We start from the raw sequence: 21,894 nt of genomic DNA, 5'->3' as shown, positions 1-21,894 counted from the left end.
AGGAGGATCACAAGTTCGAGGACAGTCTCAGAAATTTATCAAGACCTAATCAATTTTGAGACCTTGTCTCAAAATAAAAAGGGCTAGTGATGTAGCTCAGTGGTAAAGCGCCCCTGGTTCAATCCCCAATACCAAAAGAAATTAGTTGTTAAACACAAAATTTCTACTTCTTAAAGCAAGAGAAAGAGAGAAAAGAAAAACATGCAAGAAAAAACATGGTGGCAAGGACTTAAAGGCCCGATCATTGGGGACCTGGCTCCTTGATCCAGCTCTTCACTGCTGAATCTTTGTTTTTGTTAAAGAACTTTATTTTCTGTGTCCTTCAAGTCATGAAGGATTGAGGATTTGCTTTTTTTAAAAAAAAATTAAGGTATAATTCAAATGATATAATATTAACCATTTTGAAGTGGATCGTTCAGGGTTGTTGTCTTTTGTAAAGTATAGACCTAGTTCTCCTCAGTCCTTGCCCACATTTCTACCATCAAACAAAATCAGGTTATCTCCTAGTTTGTTTTCCCTGTTCTAAAGCCAAGTATGGTAACTGCTAGTAAATCATCTGTTCTGAGAAGAAACAACTAAGGGTATAAGACATGGGATTTCAGAAGATGGTGGCGCCCGAGTCAGGCGTGGCACATGTTTCCGCAGAGAGCACCTCTCAAGGAGGGATGATGTCATTTCTCCTCCTCTGGTGAAAGGCAAGCCTCTTTGCCCACCATGAGCATCACCCCAGAGGTCAAGAGTCATGGGATGAAGTTTGCTGAGGAGCAGCTGCTAAAGCATGGATGGACTCAAGGCAAAGGACTAGGCCTGAAGGAGAATGGCGTCACCCAGGCCATCAAGGTAACTCTGAAGCAAGATACTCATGGGGTGGGACATGATCCTGCCAAGGAGTTCACAAACCACTGGTGGAAAGAGCTTTTCAACAAGATTACAGCCAACTCGGTAGTAGAAACTGGGCAGGACGGAGTGCAGATAAGACGCCTTTCCAAGGAGACCACTCATAATCGTCCCAAGCTGAACATGCTGTATCAGAAGTTCGTGAAGCTATGAACTCGAGGTTGCTTGCTTCCAGCAGCTGCAGTCCACCTTCTTCTGCCAGGTTGAAGTATGCAGGCTCCCACACCTGTTACTCTGCAAGGAGCAAGTTGGGGGCTGGCAAATTCCTGCCTAGGCTATGAATTCCTGGGAGGCTTCCACAAAGGAAGAGGGGTGGTAGTGATGTCTCTGAGGCCTCGCAGCCACAGTCTGAAAGCCAGCCTCTCAACCCCCCCAAAAAAGAAAAGGAAACAGAAAGAGCCTAGAGCAACTGAGCAGAGTATGGATGAGGAGCTCCCAGAACACACTGAGCACAGCACCAGGAAAAGCAAAAAGAAGAAAAGACGACATCAAGAGGAGGAGGTCTCAGATGAGAGAGGGGGAACAGACGTAGAGAGTGGAGAGGACGAGGCCACGGGGCCCAGTGGGCTCGAGGAACCCTGGAGAGAGAGCAAGCCCATTGGTCTCTTCTTTGAAGAAGAAGAGACAGCACCGTGAAGGGGAGGAGGGGGAGGAAGAGACGGGGGTATTGGGTGGAGAAGGAAGAGGGAAGGATCCTGCAAGTGGTGTTGGGAGAAAGGAGGTGATGAGCAGAGTGCACAGGGACCCCTGCCGCAGAACAAGAAAAGGCAGCCGCGTGAGGAGGACTTGAGCATGGCTGATGGGGACCGAGAGGAGACTGCTCTAGAGGGTGCAGCCAGGGAAGCAGGAAGCTCGCCCTTCGGTAACAGAAGCAAGAAGAAGAGACAGCAGTGCAGGAAAGAGGAGGAGGTCTCGGATGTAAGCTGCGAATGTGACAAGGGCAGGACTGAGGAAATAGAGAACAGAGGTAAGAAGAGGGGGCGGCAGCAACTCGGGGAGGAGAGAAGGAGAATCAGCACTGACCAGAGCACCAAAAAGAAGAAACAGAAGAAGAGAGACTGACGGTCTCTAAAGCTGGAGTCAGTTCCTTTTCAGTTGAAGCCTCAGGGACCGTGGTCAGCGTCCTACATGAGGAACCCCTCCCGAAGAGGCAACTGAGCTCAGGGACAACAGTCTCCTGCTGGAGACAAGTGCCACGTCTTAGTCAAGGGAGTGGACGTGGTCTCTCCTGCTCTCCCTGCAGCCTCCAACCCAGAAACTTGAACTCGAGTGCCTCCAGGAGCCAAGCAGCTAAGGAACAAGGTAGACTGGGGGCTGTGGGAACAAGAATATAGACAGACGCATCCTTACCAAAATATGCCAAATTGGAGACTGACGGGAAAGGTCTTGGTTTTTAAATATCATGAAGGCTAAGAAAAACATAAATTTTGGGTTATGGGCTATATTCAGCTCATAGGTTGCTTGTTTCTAACACTATACCAGTTGACTATAAATAAATATGAACTTGAGCTCCCAGCCTACAAAAAAAAAAAAAAAAAGACATGGGATTTTCTTCACTCGCCCCCCTCAAAAGTTTGGGAAACCACTAACATAAGGAATATAGATGGAGATGAGGGGATTCTTTGTACATCTCTCCAAACCCATGTTCCTCCATTGCTTACTGTTTCTCAATTTGGTTCCCAGCAGACACAGACTGATTCACCTCAAACAATATCAAGAATTCTTTTTTTTTTTTCTACAAAGACCCTGAATAGCTAGAGTTTTTTCTAGCATCTTGGTGAGTTTGGCGGGAAGTTTAGACTGCTGCAGTCCCAGTTTCAGAGTTGATTCTCCTTTCCATCCCAGCCTCTTACATTGTCAGCTTTCTATTACTGGAACAAAATTCCTAAGATGATCAACTTATAAGGAGGAAAAGTTTAATTTGGCTCACTTTTGGAGATTTCAGTCTCCATTGCTTTGGGGCCAATTGCAAGGCAATGCATCATGGCAGGAAGTGTGTAGTGGAACAGCTCATGGCTGGGTCATAAAAGGAAAAGGAAGGGGCCATGTTCCCACTGTCCCCTTCAGTGACCTGAAGACCTCCTACTGGGCCCTATGTTAAAGGTTCTACCATCTCCCAAAAGCACCTAACTAGGGACCAAGCCACAGGGACCTGTGGGGGACCTCTCAGATCCAGACTGTAGCACCTCCACACTCTGATTGTGTGGGTAGAGCAGTCTCTTGGATGGCAGCCAGATTCTGAAGGATTGGCACTTGACAATTTGCAGCTTCTCTTTCTGTCAATTGTCTGCTTTTTTCCTTTTCAGTTTTTTTAGGGTGTTGTTGTTGTTATCAAGGTCCTAGATATTAATTCAGTCTTCTAAAATTGAATTATGTTAACTTCTCTATCCTTTATAAGACATGTTTAGTATTATTTGGCAGTTTTGTTTCAAACACTCTTTCCTTAGTACATTGGGTACTGCTGGTTGGCAAAGCTGACAACATGAGTGATATTTCTAGTAATATTGCAAATCCCATGGACATTCCATATCCAGAATAGACCATTGACGAGGACATCGGTGTCCTCACTTCTAAACACCATTTGTTTGCAGTAGAGCTGTGATTCTGATGGCATTGAGAAGACATTTTACTTGTGGATGAGTCTCAGTAGACAGTAGAAGCATCCAATATATACAGAGCTTTTTGGATGAAAACCTTCTTTTCATACTCTAGATGTATTTTTTAACCTCCAGAATTATTTCTGTTGTCTGTCTCATGTAGCATATGCCACATTTGTCATTTTGTTGACACTTTCACTTTTTAAATTTTCTCCTCTTTTCCCTTAATTCTAATTATTTTTTTTTGTAACACTCCTAACACTGTGTTTGTGAGAATCAGTCATAATAGGGTGGTTAATATTCTAAAACACCTTAAAATCAAGTATTTGCACACTGTCAACTAAAGGGCATTGAGATGGCCTAGACTAAAATGGATCTTGTCACCACCATCTGTTGAAGGGGACAGAGCCAATGTTGAGGGGCTTCTGGATAATTTGTGTAGTTTAGCATATCATTTTGAATCTTTGCGTTTATTCTTTTTTTCCATAAATGTCAGTGTACTCCCTGTTTACGCAAATAATTTCAAAAGCCGAAATTTAAACAGAATTACAATGTGTTCTTATTCCCTGGTATTTAGAATATGTGGTATAAAAGACTTGTGTCACAATACATAATCTTATCACTAATGTAGGTGGGTGCCTTTTCCCCCACATCCTTGCCAACACTTACTGTTGTTTGTATTCTTGATAACTGCTGTTCAACTCAAAGTGGATCAAGGACCTAGGAATTAGACCAGAGACCCTGTGCCTAATAGAGGAAAAAGTAGGCCCAAATTTTCATGTAGGAATAGGCCCCAATTTCCTTAACAAGACTCCTAAAGCATAAGAAATAAAGTCAAGAATTGATAAATGGGATGGATTCAAACTAAAAAGCTTCTTCTCAGCAAAAGAAACAATCAATGAGGTGAAGAGAGAGCCTACATTTTAGGAGCAAATTTTTGTCATAACCACATCAGATGGAGCACTAGTCTCCAAGATCTATAAAGAACTCAAAAAACTTAACACCAAAACACAAAACAACTCAATCAACAAATGGGCTAAGGAGCTAAACAAACACTTCTTTGAAGAAGATATACAACGGATCAACAAATACATGAAAAAATGTCAACATCTCTAGTAATTAGAGAAATGCAAATCAAAATACTGTAAGATTTTATCAAAGCATTTCTTATGTAACTTGTGACTATCAAGAGCTTTCTCCCTTACTTCTTCAATGCAACCCTCTCCCTCAATTTTTATTTTTTTTTTGGTTGTTGTTGTTTTTATAATGTAGCTTCTCAGCTATTGTTCCTCATCTAGTGGGGGAAAAGTAGGAAAATAAAGAAATAAAAAATAAAGTTAAAAAAAAAGGAGAGGTTGGATTTTGAGTATTTTGGAGAAGTTATAGAAGGAAATAACAAGGAGTATCTACCAAACACAAATGAGAGAATGAATAAGCATTCAATGGTTGGGACCCAGTAGGAACCTGGAATATGTGAGGGCTCTAAAACCCCCTGTTATATGTGCATGGGAATGAAGAGATATGGGACTAATCTTAATCACTAGAAATATTCTGCATCTGTACTACTTAATATTGTAGCCACTAGCCACATGTTGTGATTGAGTACTTAAATGCAGTGACTACACTTGAACTGAGTTTTTATTTAATTTAAATTTAAATAGCCACATATTGGTCAGCACAAACTGAGAACAGGGGCTTTATAGAGTCCATGAGGAGAAGGCAGTGGTGGGAAGTAGGGGAGTTGAACAGCTTTCTCATTAGCCCCTTCAGCTCCATTCCCAAAACACAGATATTGGAGTGTGAATGGGCTAAGCAGAAGAACACAGGAACAGGAATGTCCTGTGCTAATCCTAATTTAAAGAAAAAAATCATTGTCCAAATTTATTTTTAAGGCGAGAACGTCAGTATTCTTTATGTAGTAGTGAAGATTCTCCTGGCTCTTGTGAAATCCTATACTTCTGCGTGGGTAGTCCTGATCAGCTCATGGTGCACAAAGGGAAATGTATTGGTGAGTAAACTAGCTAAGTTAATTTAAATTTTTGTTATGACGAAAGCTGATTGTGAGGAAACAGGGTGGACTAGATACCATGTTGTCTACATCAGCATAGTCCAAAGAAGGCTGTCAAGCAGGCTGTTGGTCATTCTAGCTCCCATTCCTCATGACTGAAATGAGAAGTTGTTCAGGTTTCCTCTAACATAAAATGGAAGTAAAACTGTGCTGTTGGAAATACTGTTAGCATAAGTAAAATTCTAAATTGGTCATAAAGGAAACTTAAATTTGTCATCAAATTATCTAAGCTTTTTGAAACATAAAAGGTTTAAATATTATCAATCAGAATTTTAAATCGTGTGCTTCTAATACTAATAAAATGTGTATCAAAATGGTTCTGATGCTTCTGATGTTTAATGACCAAATCTCATTTTCTTAAGTTGATATCCATTGATTTGGCATTTTCTTGCTTGGAATGTTGTACCTGGCCAGGAAAATTACTTTATTTTTTTATGTCTTAGTTAGCAGTTTTGTCTATGGATAGCTTTTTGGAGTAAAGCTAGCTCTGCAATTCAGAATTGCTTATATTAAAATCAAGTTTTGGGGATCTACTTCCTAAATGTACATTATCTTTTCTTAGCCATATTGATATAACTACTAATTGGTGTAAGATTTGCTTGATAATTTGACAGTTGACTTTGATTTTTCATCCCATGAATACTCTTGCCAGAGTTAAAAGATAGCCATATTATCTAGATGGAATTTGCTTTCCTTCAGAGTCTTTATGCCATTTCTCTTTAAGGAGATACAAATAAGCAAAAGAATTGGCAGCAGGTAGAAGAAGAACCAAACATCTGAGTAGTCTATGAACTGGACATTTAACCTTCACTGACTGAAAGCAGCCTGGACAGTATAGGGCTCTGCATACACAGGGCTGCAATACTCACAGCAACTGTTTGGGCAAATTAAGACCACGGTAGAGATGGTTGGCTTGGGAACCAAGACTGTCTTTAATTCAGAGACTGTCAGATTCATGAACTGACAACACAAGCTCCCTAACTTTAATAACCTGGGGAAATCAGGAAGGCAAATTAACTTGGTCTCTTATTCTCACTGGTATTCATTAGACAAATTCACCTTAGTTAATCCCTTCATTGGGAAGCATATTTACAATGGGAGAATTTTTTTATTAAATCATCAAGTAGTGAATAATTTATTTTGTTTTCTCACAATGAGTCTAGTTTTTAAAACATGCTTAAATTTCCTACAAAGTGTTTTTATAAAAGCTAAACTAATTCAATTTTAATGTTCAATGATATGTTTTTATTTTAAAAAACAACTAATTAGTATTTGTTTTTCAATGTAAAGTTGTTAGAACTAGAAAAAAAAGGAACTTACTTACATATGTGGATGAAGCACTATGGAACTGTCTATATATAAACGATCATTACCAAAATATAACAGAGTTTTAATCAGAGTTCTTTTGATAACATTTTCCTTTAGCTTCAGAGCAATGTGTTCTTCTGTTCCTTTTATCATTTCCATCATGGAAAAAGAGACAAGAGAGGGTGGCAATAATAAAATTGTAATTTTTTTTTTCAAAACCTAGCAATTATGAAGTGCCTTCCTAGTCCGAATTGGAGAAATGAATATTACAGGACAGTGAACTATATAACACACAAATTTAATTAGGCTTGCTGTAGATCACATCAGCCTCCATCTCATAAACACTTAATGTTTCATCTCCAGTAAACTATATAGTCCCACATTTCTCAGGTTGCTTCCTTTGGCTGACAAATTTTCAAACATCAGAGTTTTTCTCTTAGGCTAAGACTTTCAGGAGTTACTAACACAATAGATCATTTTAATTGAAATCTCTAATTATTAGCATTTTTCTGAAGTAAGAATTACTTCTGAGATTAAGAAATTTAGGTGAGGCAGTTTAGCCATATTTCTCTAAACCACTTTTGCTAAGACTATTTTATACATACAAGTTACTTCACTTTTCATTTTTCAAGTAGAAAACATAATTATCAGTGTTCTTAAATTTTTTTCTTCATTATGAAGAAAAATCAAAGTAGTATTTATATGCTAAAAGAAAAAGAATACTACATATCAGTGGTTCTCAACTGGGGACAGTTTATTAGCTGAGGGGACATCTGGTGATATCTGCAGTTTCTTTTGTTGTTGTTTGTTTGTTTTGTTGTTGTAGTGCTGGGGATGAAAATCAAGGCCTCACTCATGTGGGAGCAAGTGTTCTACGGTTGATCTGTGTCCCAAGTCTTGCAGATATTTTGATGGTTAAGTCTGAGGGCAGAGGTGTGTGCTGTGGATGAGGGCCAGGCACAAGACAGCATCCTACAACAAAAGATTATCTGGTGAAGAATCAATAATGCAAAGGTGCTATATATGCTATGATTTGGTAAATAGGAAATAAAACAAAATAGTCAGGCCCCATGGCATGAACCTGTAATCCTAGCTGTTTGAGAGACTGAGGTAGGATGATAACAAGTTTAAGATCAGCCTCAGCAACATGGTAAGACACTGTTGAAAAATAAATAAAAATAAAGCAAAAGAATTTTGCTTCATTTTCTCCAGTATTTTGATACTTTTCTGTTCTAGTCCTTAGTGGAAATGAAGAGTTTCATAAGAAAACTTCTGGTGTTACAGAAATTTAGTTTTCACAGATATAAGTGGAAACCATATGCCTATTAATAAATATGTTTCCCTTTCTAGCTTTAAACTTCCTTCCCTCTAAAACATTGGCCAGTTTTTATTTACAGGGCATGTTCAAATTTTGTTTTTAGAAAGTCATTGGCGTATTCATATTTTCAAATTTACTAAAAGCTCTAAAAGCTAGTTCTACTGTAGTATACATTAATCTCTGCACTGTTGGAATAATCATTCCCTTCCTCCCAACCCCCCCCCCCCCAACCACCACCACCACCAAGCATTCTACCACTGAGCTAATCCCCAGCCTACTGATGAAATAATCTTTTTTTTTTTTTGGTATGAAGGATTGAACCCAAGGATGTTAACCAAGGTCTCGCTAAGTTGTGTAGGGCCTTGCTAAGTTACTGAGGCTGGCTTGAACTGCCTCAGCCTCCTGAGCCACTGAGATTATAGGCATGCACCACTGCACCCAGCTTGAAATAATCTTGAGGGATATTCTTTATTTCCAAATTCTTTCTGTCATTTGAGTTGGTATTTAGCTATGTGAGGTAGGTCAGTAGCATAGCCAGTAAAGGTGAACTGGTTAGGAAAGTAATAATGATAAATGATGGTTAACAGAATAAAACATTGTTCTCTTTATTTGACCTGATATTAGCATCTCATTGTCAATTCTTTTTCCTTTATAAAAATTAATATTTTAGGACTCTCAATACATTGTTAAATACTAAAAGTAGTTTACAAAGCACATTATTAAAGAATCATGTTTTTATGGTTAGCACATGGCATCTATTATTGAATGAATGAATATACAGTCCCTCCCTTGTTTCCCTACATAGAAAACATTCAGTGAGATTTAACTACCTTGTCTATTTAATGTGCAGGCAGTGATGAACAACTTGGAAAATTAGTTTACAATGCATTGGAAACAGCCACTGGCAGCTTTGTCCTGTTGTATGAGTGGGTCCTTCAATGGCAGAAAAAAATTGGTCCTTTCCTTACCAGTCAAGAAAGAGAGAAAATTGATAAGTGCAAAAAGCAGGTAAGTATTCACCATGGCTGGCTAAGCAAAAGGCCAATCTAAAGTAATTGGAGATGGTAGAACAAAATAGTTCTGTGTTTGGGCTCCGAGATGATCCAGAGTGGATGAGTTCTGTTTAACCAAGAGAGGACTAGAGGGCAAGCATCTTCTTCAAAGTTTTCTTAGCCCCTTGTTCCCTCTTTGAGAACTTCACAATATGGACAAAACTTCTGCAGTTGCCTTCTTGCTCTCCTTTCTCAGCCCTTATGGCATTAACAACCATCACTCCAACTATTTCAAAGTTGTATGGTTGGTTTTTTTTCTAATTTGTTTTTTTTTAGTTGTCAATGAACGTTTTTTATTCATTTATTTATATGTGGTGTTGAGAATCGAACCCAGTGCCTCACACATGTGAAGCAAGGGCTCTATCATTCAGCCCCAACCCCAGCCCAAAGTTGTGCTTTTTCTTTTCTTTTTTTTTCTTTTTTTTAAAGAGAGAGAGAGAAAGAGAGAAGTTTTTAATATTTATTTTTTTAGTTTTCGGTGGACACAACATCTTTATTTTATTTTTATGTGGTGCTGAGGATCAAACCCAGTGCCCTGCGTATGCCAGGCAAGCGCGTTACCGCTTGAGCCACATCCCCAGCCCAAGTTGTGCTTTTTCAAAACAAAAAATTTTTTTTTTTTTTAGTTGTGGATGGACACAGTACCTTTATTTAATTATTTTTATGTGGTGTTGAGAATTGAACCCAGTGCTTCACACGTACTAGGCAAGCGCTCTACCATTGAGCCACAACCCAGCCCCCAAAGTTGTGCTTTTTGAAGTTACATATATCATCTCTACTCTTTAAAAATATTGCTTCAAAACTGATTTGGGGGGAACTGCAGATTTTTTCTTTTTGCAATATTGGGGATTGAAAGAAGAGTTTATTATTAATCTATAATACCAAGCTTAAGGAAAAAAAGCAGATAAAGCTTGGTGTTTAGAAATGTGAGTTTTCTTATGTTTAGAAAGAAAAACTATAAATGCAAAAAATCACAAGTTTTTTTTTTTTGGATGGTGATAATATAGATAATTTGTGGATTTTTTTACCTTTGTATTAACTTAAAAATTCTTTTTGCGGTGCTAGGAATTGAACTCCAGGTCTCATGCATGGTTGGCAAGTACTCTACTACCAAGCTATACCCCTAGTCCCTAATTTAAAAAACTTTTATAGTGATTTTATTATAATCAAAAAAGGTTATTTTAAAATGAGTGGTTCCCCTGCCCCCATGGCTTAACTCAAAATAAGTTGATTTTAAAAGCCATTCACTAATTTTGTAGTATTTATACACTAAGTTTTGAAATTTTGAATTAAGAATTGAATTTTTTTCATCTTTATTCTATTCAGGGAATATTTTTTCTCCTCTCATGAAAGTATGTTTTCTTTCAAGTACTTCACTTTTAAAGTGAAACACCTATTAATGCTGACTTATCCAATATTATCTTTTTTTTTAAATTTTTTTCCTTATCAGCTTCAAGGGGCAGAAACAGAGTTCAACTCACTGGTGAAATTGAGTCATCCAAATGTGGTACGCTACTTTGCCATGAATTTCAAAGAGCAAGACAGCTCCATCACCGTGGACATTTTAGTGGAGCACATCAATGGGGTCTCTCTCGCTACACACCTGAGTCACTTAGGCCCTATCCCTGTGCATCAGCTTCGCAAGTATGCAGCTCAGCTCTTGTCAGGCCTTGATTATCTTCACAGCAATTCTGTGGTGCACAAGGTCTTGAGTGCATCGACTGTCTTGGTAGATGCAGAGGGTACTGTGAAGATTACAGATTACAGCATTTCTAAACGCCTCGCGGACATTTGCAAGGAGGATGTGTTTGAGCAAACCCGAGTGCGTTTTAGTGACAATGCCCTGCCTTATAAAACAGGGAAGAAGGGGGATGTTTGGCATCTTGGCCTTTTGCTACTCTCCCTCAGCCAAGGACAGGAATGTGGAGAGTACCCTGTGACCATCCCCAGTGACTTACCAGCCGACTTTCAAGATTTCCTCAAGAAGTGAGTGTCATTGAAATTTTCTAATTGCATTTTACTCCTGCTTTTTTGATTGTGCAGATCAAAGGAAAGACCTCCTTTTTATTTTATTTATTTTTTTATTATTTATTTTAATTAATTACACATGACAGTACAGTGATCTTGACATATCATACATTTGAATCAAATGGGTTATAATTACTCCTTTTTCTGAGTGTACAGGTTGCTGAATCACATCACATCACAAGACCTCCTTTTTAAAAAAGAGCTTCAAGGGTGATGCTGCCTCTTGTTCTCATTCTTCTTTGGCTGTCTCATTCAGCCAAGTCTTAAGAAGCAAATGACTTCCTGACTCTAGCCAGACTTTTTTCAGCACCTGTGAATTACAGGTGCACATTTAATTATAAAACCAAGTTTAATCTGATTTAAGAGAATCATTGACTGGAGAGTTTTCCTTGGGCCTAAAGTCTTTGTCTGGATTCTTCAATTCAGCATTTTCTACTTTCACCGTATCTGTTCTTGGTCCAAGCCAGAGCTAAGTTCCCTCAGTTTCTGTTAAATAGGAGATAAGATCCTTCCTGTCTGGATTTTTCAGATAGTCTCCTGATCTAGCTTTCTTGCAGAAGTTGACCTAGACTGTTTTTTTCCCCTTTGACTCTTCTCTTTCTGACCCTGTCTTGTTTTTTTAATTTCTTTTTCCCAGTTATTTGCTTTAATTCACTTTGTCTGCTCCCTACATTTCTTTTCTTTTACCCTTCACATTTCTTTCTCTATTCTCATCTTTACCAATTTCCAGTTGACCTCATGGTATTATTCCCTGTTACTATCCTACTTGTTATAAATAGTACTTGCTCTTGTATAGTCATGTGCCACATAACAGGTTCTTTCAACAACCTACTGTACTTATGGTAGTCCCATAGATTGTGTCATCCAAAGACATGATTTAGCTCATGTTCATTTCTGGAAACACACTTATGATATTCACATAATGACAAAATTATCTGAAGACATGTTTCCAGAATGTATCCCAGTTGTTAAGCAACATATGACCATGTGTAAGTGAAATAGTTTTTGTGTGCCACAAAATAGAAGTAGACACAATATACATACAGATGTAGAAAGAAATCAACTTTGTTCTTCTGTATGCTGTATTCTTTCCATAGAGTATATAAAAATCTTAAGATTTTAAAGAAATATTTTATGATTCCTTTTAAGTGTGATAGAACTTTAAAAATACTTATTTTAGTGCACCCTAACTATGAGGTTGGCTGAAATGACAAATATGGCAATGGAATAGCTGATGGAAAAAATGGTTTTAGTCTTCAAAGTGTCACTTTGAACTTTCTGTTCTTGATTGGTCAAGAGTAATTTAGTAAAAGTTAGCAATAGCATTGTGTATTATTTTTAAACAGCACAGGAGGGTTTAATTAGAAGATATTTTTTCACATGTAGTAGCAGAATGATAGTCTCAGGAATAAAACTTTCCTAGTTCTTGTCTTACAGAAATGGCTCCCAAATATTAGTTTGAGCTGGGGACGTAGCCTAGCATGTGTAAGGCCCTTGGTTCAATCCCCAGTACCACAAAAAAAAAAAAAAAAGAAAGAAAAGAAAGAAAAAAGAAACCACTCTATGTTCTATCAGTTTTTAACTTAAGATCAGCACTGTTTCTTATCCTTTTAACATGGTTGTCCTTCAGAATATTGTGTCCATTCCTCTGTCTTCCAAAAGTACTTCAATAGACCCTGTTTGTTTAGGAAAGAGTTGCAAGATACTATTTTACTACCTTCGCTGTTTCACCCCAGTTAACCAAAGAAAAAATCATTCACAAAGTGTAGCAACATTCCATCTGTAGTTACAGTTTTATTTGTTGGTTCTGGGTAGGAGCTCAGACTCTGGAGCCAGACGGCTGGGTCACATCTCCTACTCCTTCCTGGCTGAGGGACTGAGACACCCTGCTCTTGCTGTGAATATCAGATGAGTTAACACCTGTAAAGAGCTTCAAACCCTTCCTAGCACTTGACTGAATCGATGTTAGTTCTCTGCCTGAATGAGAACTTTCCACATTTCATCCTTTTTTAAAAAATATTTAGGGCTGGGGATGTGGCTCAAGCGGTAGCACACTTGCCTGGCATGCGTGCGGCCCGGGTTCGATCCCCAGCACCACATACAAAACAAAGATGTTGTGTCCGCCGAGAACTAAAAAATAAATATTAAAATTCTCTCTCTCCCTCTCTCACTCTCTCTTAAAAAATATATATATATTTATTTTTTTTATTGTAGTTGGACACAGTACCTTTATTTATTTTTATCCGGTGCTGAGGATCGAACCCAGGGCCTCGCATGTGCTATGTGAGCGCTCTACAGCTGAGCCACAACCCCAGCCCCATTTCATCCTTTTTGTTCAAAGTCAGACCTAGCATTTGCCTTTTCCACTTATGGCTACTATGTTGCCCAAATGATTGGTTTAGAGAATTTCATTGTTTTAAGTGGGATCTTGGTGGTGTAAAATCTCATTTATTTATAAGAATACAATTTATTCTGGGCAGAGTTTAAATTTTTTCTGATCCAGATCTGTTGTCATGTCACATTAATGTCATAGTTGAGTTGGAGGTGATACACTTCAGAAACCCAACAGGGCAAGTGTAGGGATGTTCATTGCAGCTTTTATGTATGTGTGTATGTGTATATATATATATATATATATATATATATATATATATATATATATATATATATATATATCAATACATATACAAACACACACATATATGAAATAATTGTAAATAATAATAGGAAAATGTGTAAATGAATTCTAGTAGGTTCATGCATCTACAAAAATCAATAACAAATCTTTTAAGTACTGGCTTAGAAAGATCTCTAAAACACATGATTGAAAGAGAAAAGCAAGTTATCGAGGATGCAGGGAAAAAGGTATACTCATCCACTGCTGGTGGGACTGCAAATTGGTGCAGCCAATATGGAAAGCAGTATGGAGGTTTCTTGGAAAATTGGAAATGGAACCACCATTTGACACAGCTATCCCTCTCCTCGGTCTATACCCAAAGGACTTACAAACAGCATACTACAAGATTAGATGAATGGATTATAAAATCATGGCATTTGCAGGTAAATGGATGGAGTTAGAGAAGATAATGCTAAGTGAAGTTAGCCAATCCCCCAAAAACAAATGCTATATGTTTTCTTTTATGTAAGGAGGCTGATTCATAGTGGGATAGGGAGAGGGAGCATGGGAGGAATAGACGAACTCCAGATAGGGCAGCGGGGTTGGAGGGGAAGGGAGGGGGAATGGGGTAATTAATGATGGTGGAATGTGAGAACCATTATTATCCAAAGTACAGGTTTTTTGTTCAAAGTCAGACCTAGCATTTGCCTTTTCCACTTATGGCTACTATGTTGCCCAAATGATTGGTTTAGAGAATTTCATTGTTTTAAGTGGGATCTTGATGGTATAAAATCTCATTTATTTATAAGAATACAATTTATTCTGGGCAGGCTTTAAGTTTTTACAAAGTACAGGTATGAAAACACGAATTGGTGTGAATATACTATGTATACAACCAGAGATATGAAAAATTGTGCTGTATATATGTAATAAGAATTGTAATGCATTCTGCTGTCATATATATATTTTATACACACACACACACACACAGAGAAAAGCAAGTTAAAGAATAATATGTACAGGATGATGCTGCCCAAAAATATCAATACATTAGCTGGGCACAGTAGAACACACCTGTAATCTCAGTTTCTTGGGAGGCTGAGGAAGGAGGATCACCTGATGGAGGCTTGCCTGGGTAACTTAGTAAGACCCTATCTCGAAGTAAAATTAAAAGGGCTGGGGATGTATCTCAGTAGTAGAGTGACCCTGGCCAGGCTCAATCCCTAATACTACCAAAAATAACTAATTAAATGTAATATTTTTAAAATACAGTATTATTTTGGGTGGTTGTGTGTTTATTTATATAAATGCATAAAAGAGTCTAAGGATGTATAGTCAGAGGAGGGAAGACCTGGAGAGAGGAAGGATTTGGTCAAAGACTATCATTATCAATCATGATTTAATATTTACAAGGGAAAGGTATTTATGCTTACTAATATAATTAAAATGAATTTTAAATTTAGAGGGAGATAAAGAATCTTACACAACCTGTTTACTGGAATCTTGTCTTTTCCGGGTCTTTTCCTACCTTGAGTGTTTTTTTAGTGCTGTGTCATAAAAAGTAAAATGTTGTCCTCATGATAGTTGTTGTCACCACTTTATAGATTTTAAGTCAAGTTCTGGGCTTAAGTGTATTGTTTATAATTAGGGCCAAGTGCTACCAAGTGGTACCACTAGGGTCATTGTTATAAATGCCACAGTTTAGCTTACTGAGAACAGTGGTTCTTAGGTTTTAGCTTGAGTTAAAGCATCTAGGAGGGAAAATTTTAAAAAAATTGTTTTTGTGGGCTGGGGATATAGTTCAGTTGGTAGAGTGCTTGCCTCGCATTCACAAGGCCCTGGATTCAATCCCCAGCACCACAAAAAAATAAAAATAAGATAAAATAATAGAAAATTATTTTTATTTATTAGAACATTAAATGCTGAGTTAGTATATTAAAGATTGAGAATTAAGAGAAAGTATATGGTAAGCATGGACTGTAGCACAGGCCTATAATCAAGGTACTTGAGAGGCTGAGACAGGAGGGTCACAAGTTTGTGGCCAGCTGTGCTGGGAATATAGCTCAGTGATAGAGTGCCTCTGGGTTCAGTCTCCAGCACTGGGAAAGAAGGAAGGTATTCGGGAGGGAGGAAAGGAGGGATTTGTTTTTCAAATTCTCCACTTGCACGTAGCCTAGTACTCACATGTAGATTCTGTAGGGATATTTGTTGATTTATATTCACATATATGTATACTTTGGTCCATAAGTAACATGAATTCTCTAATGTGTATTTTTTAAAAATAAACCCATAGCTAAGTTAGTGTTTATTTTGTGTGTTGCTGAGATTCTCCCTTCCCTCTCACTGAGGTGTGTTTGCTTGGATGACAAGGAAAGATGGAGCCCTCAGCAGCTGTTGAAACATGGCTTTATAAACCCTCAGCCAAAAATGCCTTTAGTGGAACAAAGTCCCGAAGGTGAGTGTCTTGCTATCCTTCTTTGATACCCTGTTTAACATTAAATTATTTTGAAAGTATTCATAAACCTAAAACTGTAAGGGGCTGCATGGATTATCTGTTTTATTCTGAGCTACACATACATTTATGTTCAGCAATAAGCAGTCCCTGTGTGCATGGGACTGTTTTCCCAGCCTGAGTTTTCCAGTCCCTATGATAAAGTGTCCATTGGAGTAGCCTCTTTGAGTATTTAATCGTCCTTCCTGTTTTCTTACCCTTATTGCTGTGTAACTGGATTTTTTGCTGACACTTACGTAGCAGATTAAAGAACCTCGGTAGTGACTAGGCTAGGAGACCTGGGTTGGGGTCTGGCTCTGTAGTTCCATCACTTACTCTCTGCTCTACTTATTCCCTCCCATAAAATGGGCTAATTATATTTTTCTACCTATTTTAAGGAAGGCAAGATGAGGGAAAGTATACAAGGGCCACTCAAGCAAGAGGTACTTTTTTACACCCCCCCCCCCTTTTGCCAGTGCTCACATCCCTGTTGGATTCTCTAGCTCTTCCTGTATTTTTAATGCAATCGTTTTTTTCTTAGATTCTGGAGGACAAGATTATGTTGAGACTGTTATACCTAGCAGCCAGCTTCCCAGTGCTTCATTCTTCAGTGAGACACAGAGACAGTTTTCCCGGTATTTCATTGAGTTTGAAGAATTACAGCTTCTCGGCAAAGGAGCTTTTGGAGCAGTCATCAAGGTGTGACACATAGTTGGCCCCCGTCCCTTTTAGAATTTCTTCTGTTCCATTTCTGCAGACTTACAGGCTTGACTTCTATTTTGAGGTTGGGGAGGGAAGTGAATGGGACTACTTGAAACTGTGATCACCTTTACCTTCCTGAAGCTAAAGTTGCCCTAGGCACATTAAGAGTGCTTCTTTCTCCTGTCCTTGCTTGGCCAGAGCCTTAACGTGAAAAACACAGTGCTTCAAGTGGAGCCAAGACCTCTAGATAAAGAACATTTTTGTATGCTTTGGTTCAGGAAGAAAATTGTTCTCTTTTTCTCCCATTTGCTGTTAGAGTTGCTGTAGAGAGGATTCCAAAGTTAGAACAGAGATGGAATTCATACTGGGAGATGGCCCCAGATGGCTTTGATGGCTTTTATTTCCCAGCTCTTATTGAGATGGAAAATTAGTGACCTGTTATTAAGGTATGCTGGTGTTAGTCTTCCTTTTTCATTTCAGTCTCTTTGAGTGACTTATTATCTGCCCCTGATAGAAAGAGGTTTTAGTTATTTTTATATAATGTAAGGGTTGTTTTTTTTTTAAAACTTTGGGAAACACAGATTAATATTGTATTATAAAGTACATATAAAGCACATGCCATCTTTCACATATGAGGATGACCCACCATTAGTGGATCATGTGTCTTGTTTAGGATTCTCAGAATATTATGAAGAAGCAGTACTCTTACTGTAAAAGAACTTTTACACTAAAAAAAGAATTTTTTTACAGTAAAAGAATTTTCCTACAGTAAAAGAAACAATCTTAATTAAACAAGATAGGTGTCCTGATCAGAAAGATCATGGTTTGTAGAGGATTTTAACTCACACTGTCATTTTTGATCAAGTACTTCAGCTTCTTTATATTTTTAGATTATTGAATTAAAATATTAACAAAGTTCATTTCCTTTTAAGTACTTAAAAAATATTTGTAACCTCAAAACAACAAGAGAATCTTCATACCTTTCGCCCCACATTTTTCTTGCAGTTTCTCCTTTGGAGAACTCACACACCTCTGTATTTCCATCTCTGAGTATGAGAGTCTGCTCAGTAATCTAGCATTTTGTTAGCATTTGGATTCTTTACTGTTTCCACACCTTTTCAATTTAATAAATGAACTCCTATGAAAATATACAGCAAGCTCCACACCTAAGTCAGTGACTTAGAGTATACTTGGTGTATATGAAGACATAAGATTGAAAGCACCAAGACATTTCATCAGTTTCTCTATTAATGTGGCAGTCAGGGAACACAGGACTATTATTTTTCAGAGCACATTCCATATTTCAGGTTGTGTTCCAGGTGGCTTTACAAACCTCATCTTTTGATCACAAGACATTCTTTTTTAAAAAAACATTTATTTTTTAGTTATAGGTGAACACAATCTCTTTATTTTATTTTTATGTGGCGCTAAGGATTGAACCCAGTGCCTCACACATTCAAGGCAAGCAGTCTTCCTCTGAGCCACAATCCCAGCCCCCACAAGACATTTATGGGATAGATGTAATCCCCATTTCCAGTTGAGGGAACTGAGGCTCAGAGAAGTTACATAATTTGCCTGAGGTTATACATATCTACTAAGAAATGAAACTAGGCAGGAAGCAGAGAGAAAGAGAGAAGCCAGGAGACAAAATATATAATCCCCGAGGGCATGCCTTCAGTAATCTCCTTCCATCAGCCATACCCTACCTGCCTATAGTTTCTACTCAATACAGCAGTAACCTGATAACAGCTAATGGAAGCAGGTCACTGAGGGCATGCCCTTGGGGATTATATATCTTGTCCCCTGGCTTCTCTCCCTGTCTCTCTCTCTCCCTCTCTCTCTCTCACTCACTCACTCTCTCCTCTTCCTACTTGGTTTCATCTCTTAGTAGATATGTATAACCTCAGGCAAATTTTGAAATTATTAATCCATCAAATGGATTAATCCACTGATTAGGTTATAACTCTTATAATCTGATCCTTTCACCTTTGTTCATTCCTGCATTGTCACATAAGCTTTTTGGGGGGACACCTCAAATCAAAACCATAACACCTAGCCTCTTCCTCCTTGGCAGTGCTGGTACTTCCTGATAACAAAAAATACTATTTGTAAGTAAGAAAATTGAGTCTTAAGGAAAAAAAGTAACTTGTCCAAATTGACAGCTTTATAAAATTAAGAATTAGCCATTTGCTTTTTAAAGTCTGTTAAAATTTCTGGAGTTTACTTTGTTTTGAGTGCTTTAAATATAAAAGAGCAGAAACTAAAATCATCATCTGAACTTACACTGGCTTTAGAAAATAATTTTTATTTTAAAACCAAAATTTATTTAAAATTTAAATAGTAGATAAGACATTAGAAGAACAGGGAACTAATTGTCAGTAAAATTAATGATGTGAATGAAAGCTACGTTTTACCCAGGATCTTTTAGCACATTTGGTACATTCTGATCTATGTAAGCTGTTACTAAATTTGAGTGTAAAAACTTTCTTTAGTGTAAGAGTTTCAGCCTTGTAGTTCTTGACTGTAGCTATTGGTTCTCAGAACTCCGGTTTCTCTTCAGGAGGGAATGGGGCCATGCCAGCTAAATGCTAGTTTGAGCAAGGTTATGGGCCGCCGACTTTACCTGGGTCTCTTCCCTTGCTGCATGTTAGGTCCAAAACAAGCTGGATGGCTGCTGCTATGCGGTGAAGCGCATCCCCATCAACCCAGCCAGTAGGCACTTCCGCAGGATCAAGGGCGAGGTGACACTGCTGTCGCGCCTGCACCATGAGAACATCGTGCGCTACTACAATGCCTGGATTGAGCGGCATGAACGACCAGCGGGTCCAGGGACACCACCTCCAGACTCAAGACCCCTGCCTCAGGACGGACAAGCTGCACATGGGCAGCCAGAAAGTGACACCAACAAGCTGGACAGCTTGGAGGCTGCCGTGCCACCTCCCATCCTCACCAGCTCAGTGGAGTGGAGCACATCAGCTGAGCGATCATCCAACGCCCGCTTCCCTGTAGCTGGCCCAGGCTCCAGCAGTGATGAGGATGATGATGAGGATGAACATGATGGTGTCTTCTCACAGTCCTTCCTGTAAGGAGCACAGGGCTTACATGCACAGGCATGGGCACCAGCCAGGCAGCGTGGATGTGCCCCCAGTCATTAGTCCCCACCAAGCCCATGCCAGGGGAAAGGGCAATAATTTAGAAAACTGGAAATATTGTTAAGAAATGGACCCAGTACGCCAAATGCAATCCAAAGGAATTTTTTTCCACTATCTTCAGAAGATCTCCAAAATCTAAGCACTGGAGAAAGGAAAACAGAAATTACCTGTAGCATTTAAAACATTTAAGAAAATTTCTTATAGGACATTGCTTTAAATAGGCATTCAACTCCATGGAGCATTTAAGAACTAATTTGGAATCGGCATAGTGGTGCAGGCCTGTAATCCCAGCTATTCAGTTAAATGAGACAGGTGGATCACAAGTTCCAGGCCAGCCTGGGCAACTTAGCTAGAACCTGTCTCACAAATAAAAATAATTGGGCTGAGGATGAAGGACATTGGTAGAGAACCTATCTAGTACAGGGAAGTCCTGTGTTCAGTGTACGGTAACACACACACACATACACACACACACATACAAAGAACTAATTTGAAGTCTTACTACAATACCAACTGCAGTTCCCAAGAAAGTACCAAATGAATAATTATAACCCTACACTAAACTTTATTCATCTCAGAATCCTGGCCATTTACCTTCATGGTTTTATTTCATCACATCCAGTTGGGTACAATTTATCATAACTCTTAGCTATGACATTTGTTTTAAGAGACTTAATTTCGCTAATTTTCAAGAGTTATATATGTTTTGCATAATAGAGAAGTACAAATCCACATGGTGATATGTACAGATTTATGGCATGGAGTCATAATGTCTCTAGCCTCTTTTGCTTTCTATTAATTTGAAAGAATATCAATTTTTAGAATTATTACAGGGATTTTGATTTCTTTAGCACTTTTCTGTTTCTTTTTAAGACCTGCATCAGATTCTGAAAGTGATATCATCTTTGACCATGAAGATGAGAACAGTAAAAGTCAGAATCAGGTAAATATATAAAAATTATACTATTTTATTCATCAGAGTAGGTATGTAAGGAAACTGTTATCTGATGTTACAAACCTTGGGTAAAATACTAAAGCCTTAATCTGATCTGTAAATAACAATTTTAAAACATGATCATTCATTTAAAATATATTTTACTTGTGTTTTTCATAAGTCTATATATAACAAAGCATACTGATCTTTAGTAATGAGAAGTAAATCAAGACATTAACTCTAACAAATAAAAATTTTAAAAGTTTCCTAGAGGATCTGAGAAAATTTTATATGATTGGGGATGAGAATTGAATATAAATTAATTAACTAAACAGTCTCATCATGGAATTACCTTGATCTCTCTCTAATCAATTAATCTTAATTTCTTATTTTCATAAACTGTCCTCTAGTTTTAAGTCTGTAATGACCCTGTAGTGAGTTATAATATCAACTTAGAATATTATAACCAGACATTTTATTTTTAATGCTGTAGAGAACACAAAGCTGCCTACTTAAAGTAAACTTCATTTCTGGACTTGTCTCATAAGTATGTATACTGGGTGTGACATAAAACATTTCTTCATGTGGTTCATGGTTTTGAAAGTTTGAAAAACATTGCTGCAGGCCTTGGACCCGACCCATAGTTCTGCATCTTCCTCTGCCCAGGCCAGCAGAGCCTTCTATGGTAGTGCCTACGACTGGGTCAAGCTTTCAAACTGCTAGGGCTGTC

General features: G+C 38.2%; 1 protein-coding gene and 1 pseudogene across 10 annotated transcripts in view; both read left to right on the top strand.

Annotated features, from left to right (window-relative positions):
- The window catches only part of EIF2AK4 (eukaryotic translation initiation factor 2 alpha kinase 4), a 104,325-nt gene that overhangs the window by 28,394 nt on the left and 54,037 nt on the right, over positions 1-21,894 (top strand). For 7 of the 9 annotated variants that reach the window (XR_014021590.1, XM_081290983.1, XM_081290982.1 and 4 more), the window contains exons 7-14: positions 5,387-5,502; positions 9,039-9,196; positions 10,691-11,226; positions 16,234-16,340; positions 16,775-16,819; positions 16,918-17,075; positions 19,730-20,160; positions 21,104-21,173. Coding sequence is in view for 8 of the 9 variants with exons in the window: in XM_081290983.1 (XP_081147109.1) it covers positions 5,387-5,502; positions 9,039-9,196; positions 10,691-11,226; positions 16,234-16,340; positions 16,775-16,819; positions 16,918-17,075; positions 19,730-20,160; positions 21,104-21,173 (1,621 nt within the window). In the remaining variant the exon portion in view is untranslated. The remainder of the gene's footprint in view (positions 1-5,386; positions 5,503-9,038; positions 9,197-10,690; positions 11,227-16,233; positions 16,341-16,774; positions 16,820-16,917; positions 17,076-19,729; positions 20,161-21,103; positions 21,174-21,894) is intronic. The other 2 variants (XM_081290980.1, XM_081290986.1) reach the window with 2 other exon arrangements.
- On the top strand, positions 252-3,199 carry LOC308648077 (G patch domain-containing protein 4-like; annotated as a pseudogene). The gene has a single exon. The product of its transcript is annotated as a G patch domain-containing protein 4-like (transcript).

Source organism: Spermophilus citellus, assembly GCF_964194105.1.
Source record: "Spermophilus citellus genome assembly, chromosome: 4".
Classification (NCBI taxonomy): Eukaryota; Metazoa; Chordata; class Mammalia; order Rodentia; family Sciuridae; genus Spermophilus; species Spermophilus citellus.
Note: the sequence above shows the minus strand (reverse complement) of the source record. Positions and strands in the feature narration are given on the sequence as shown.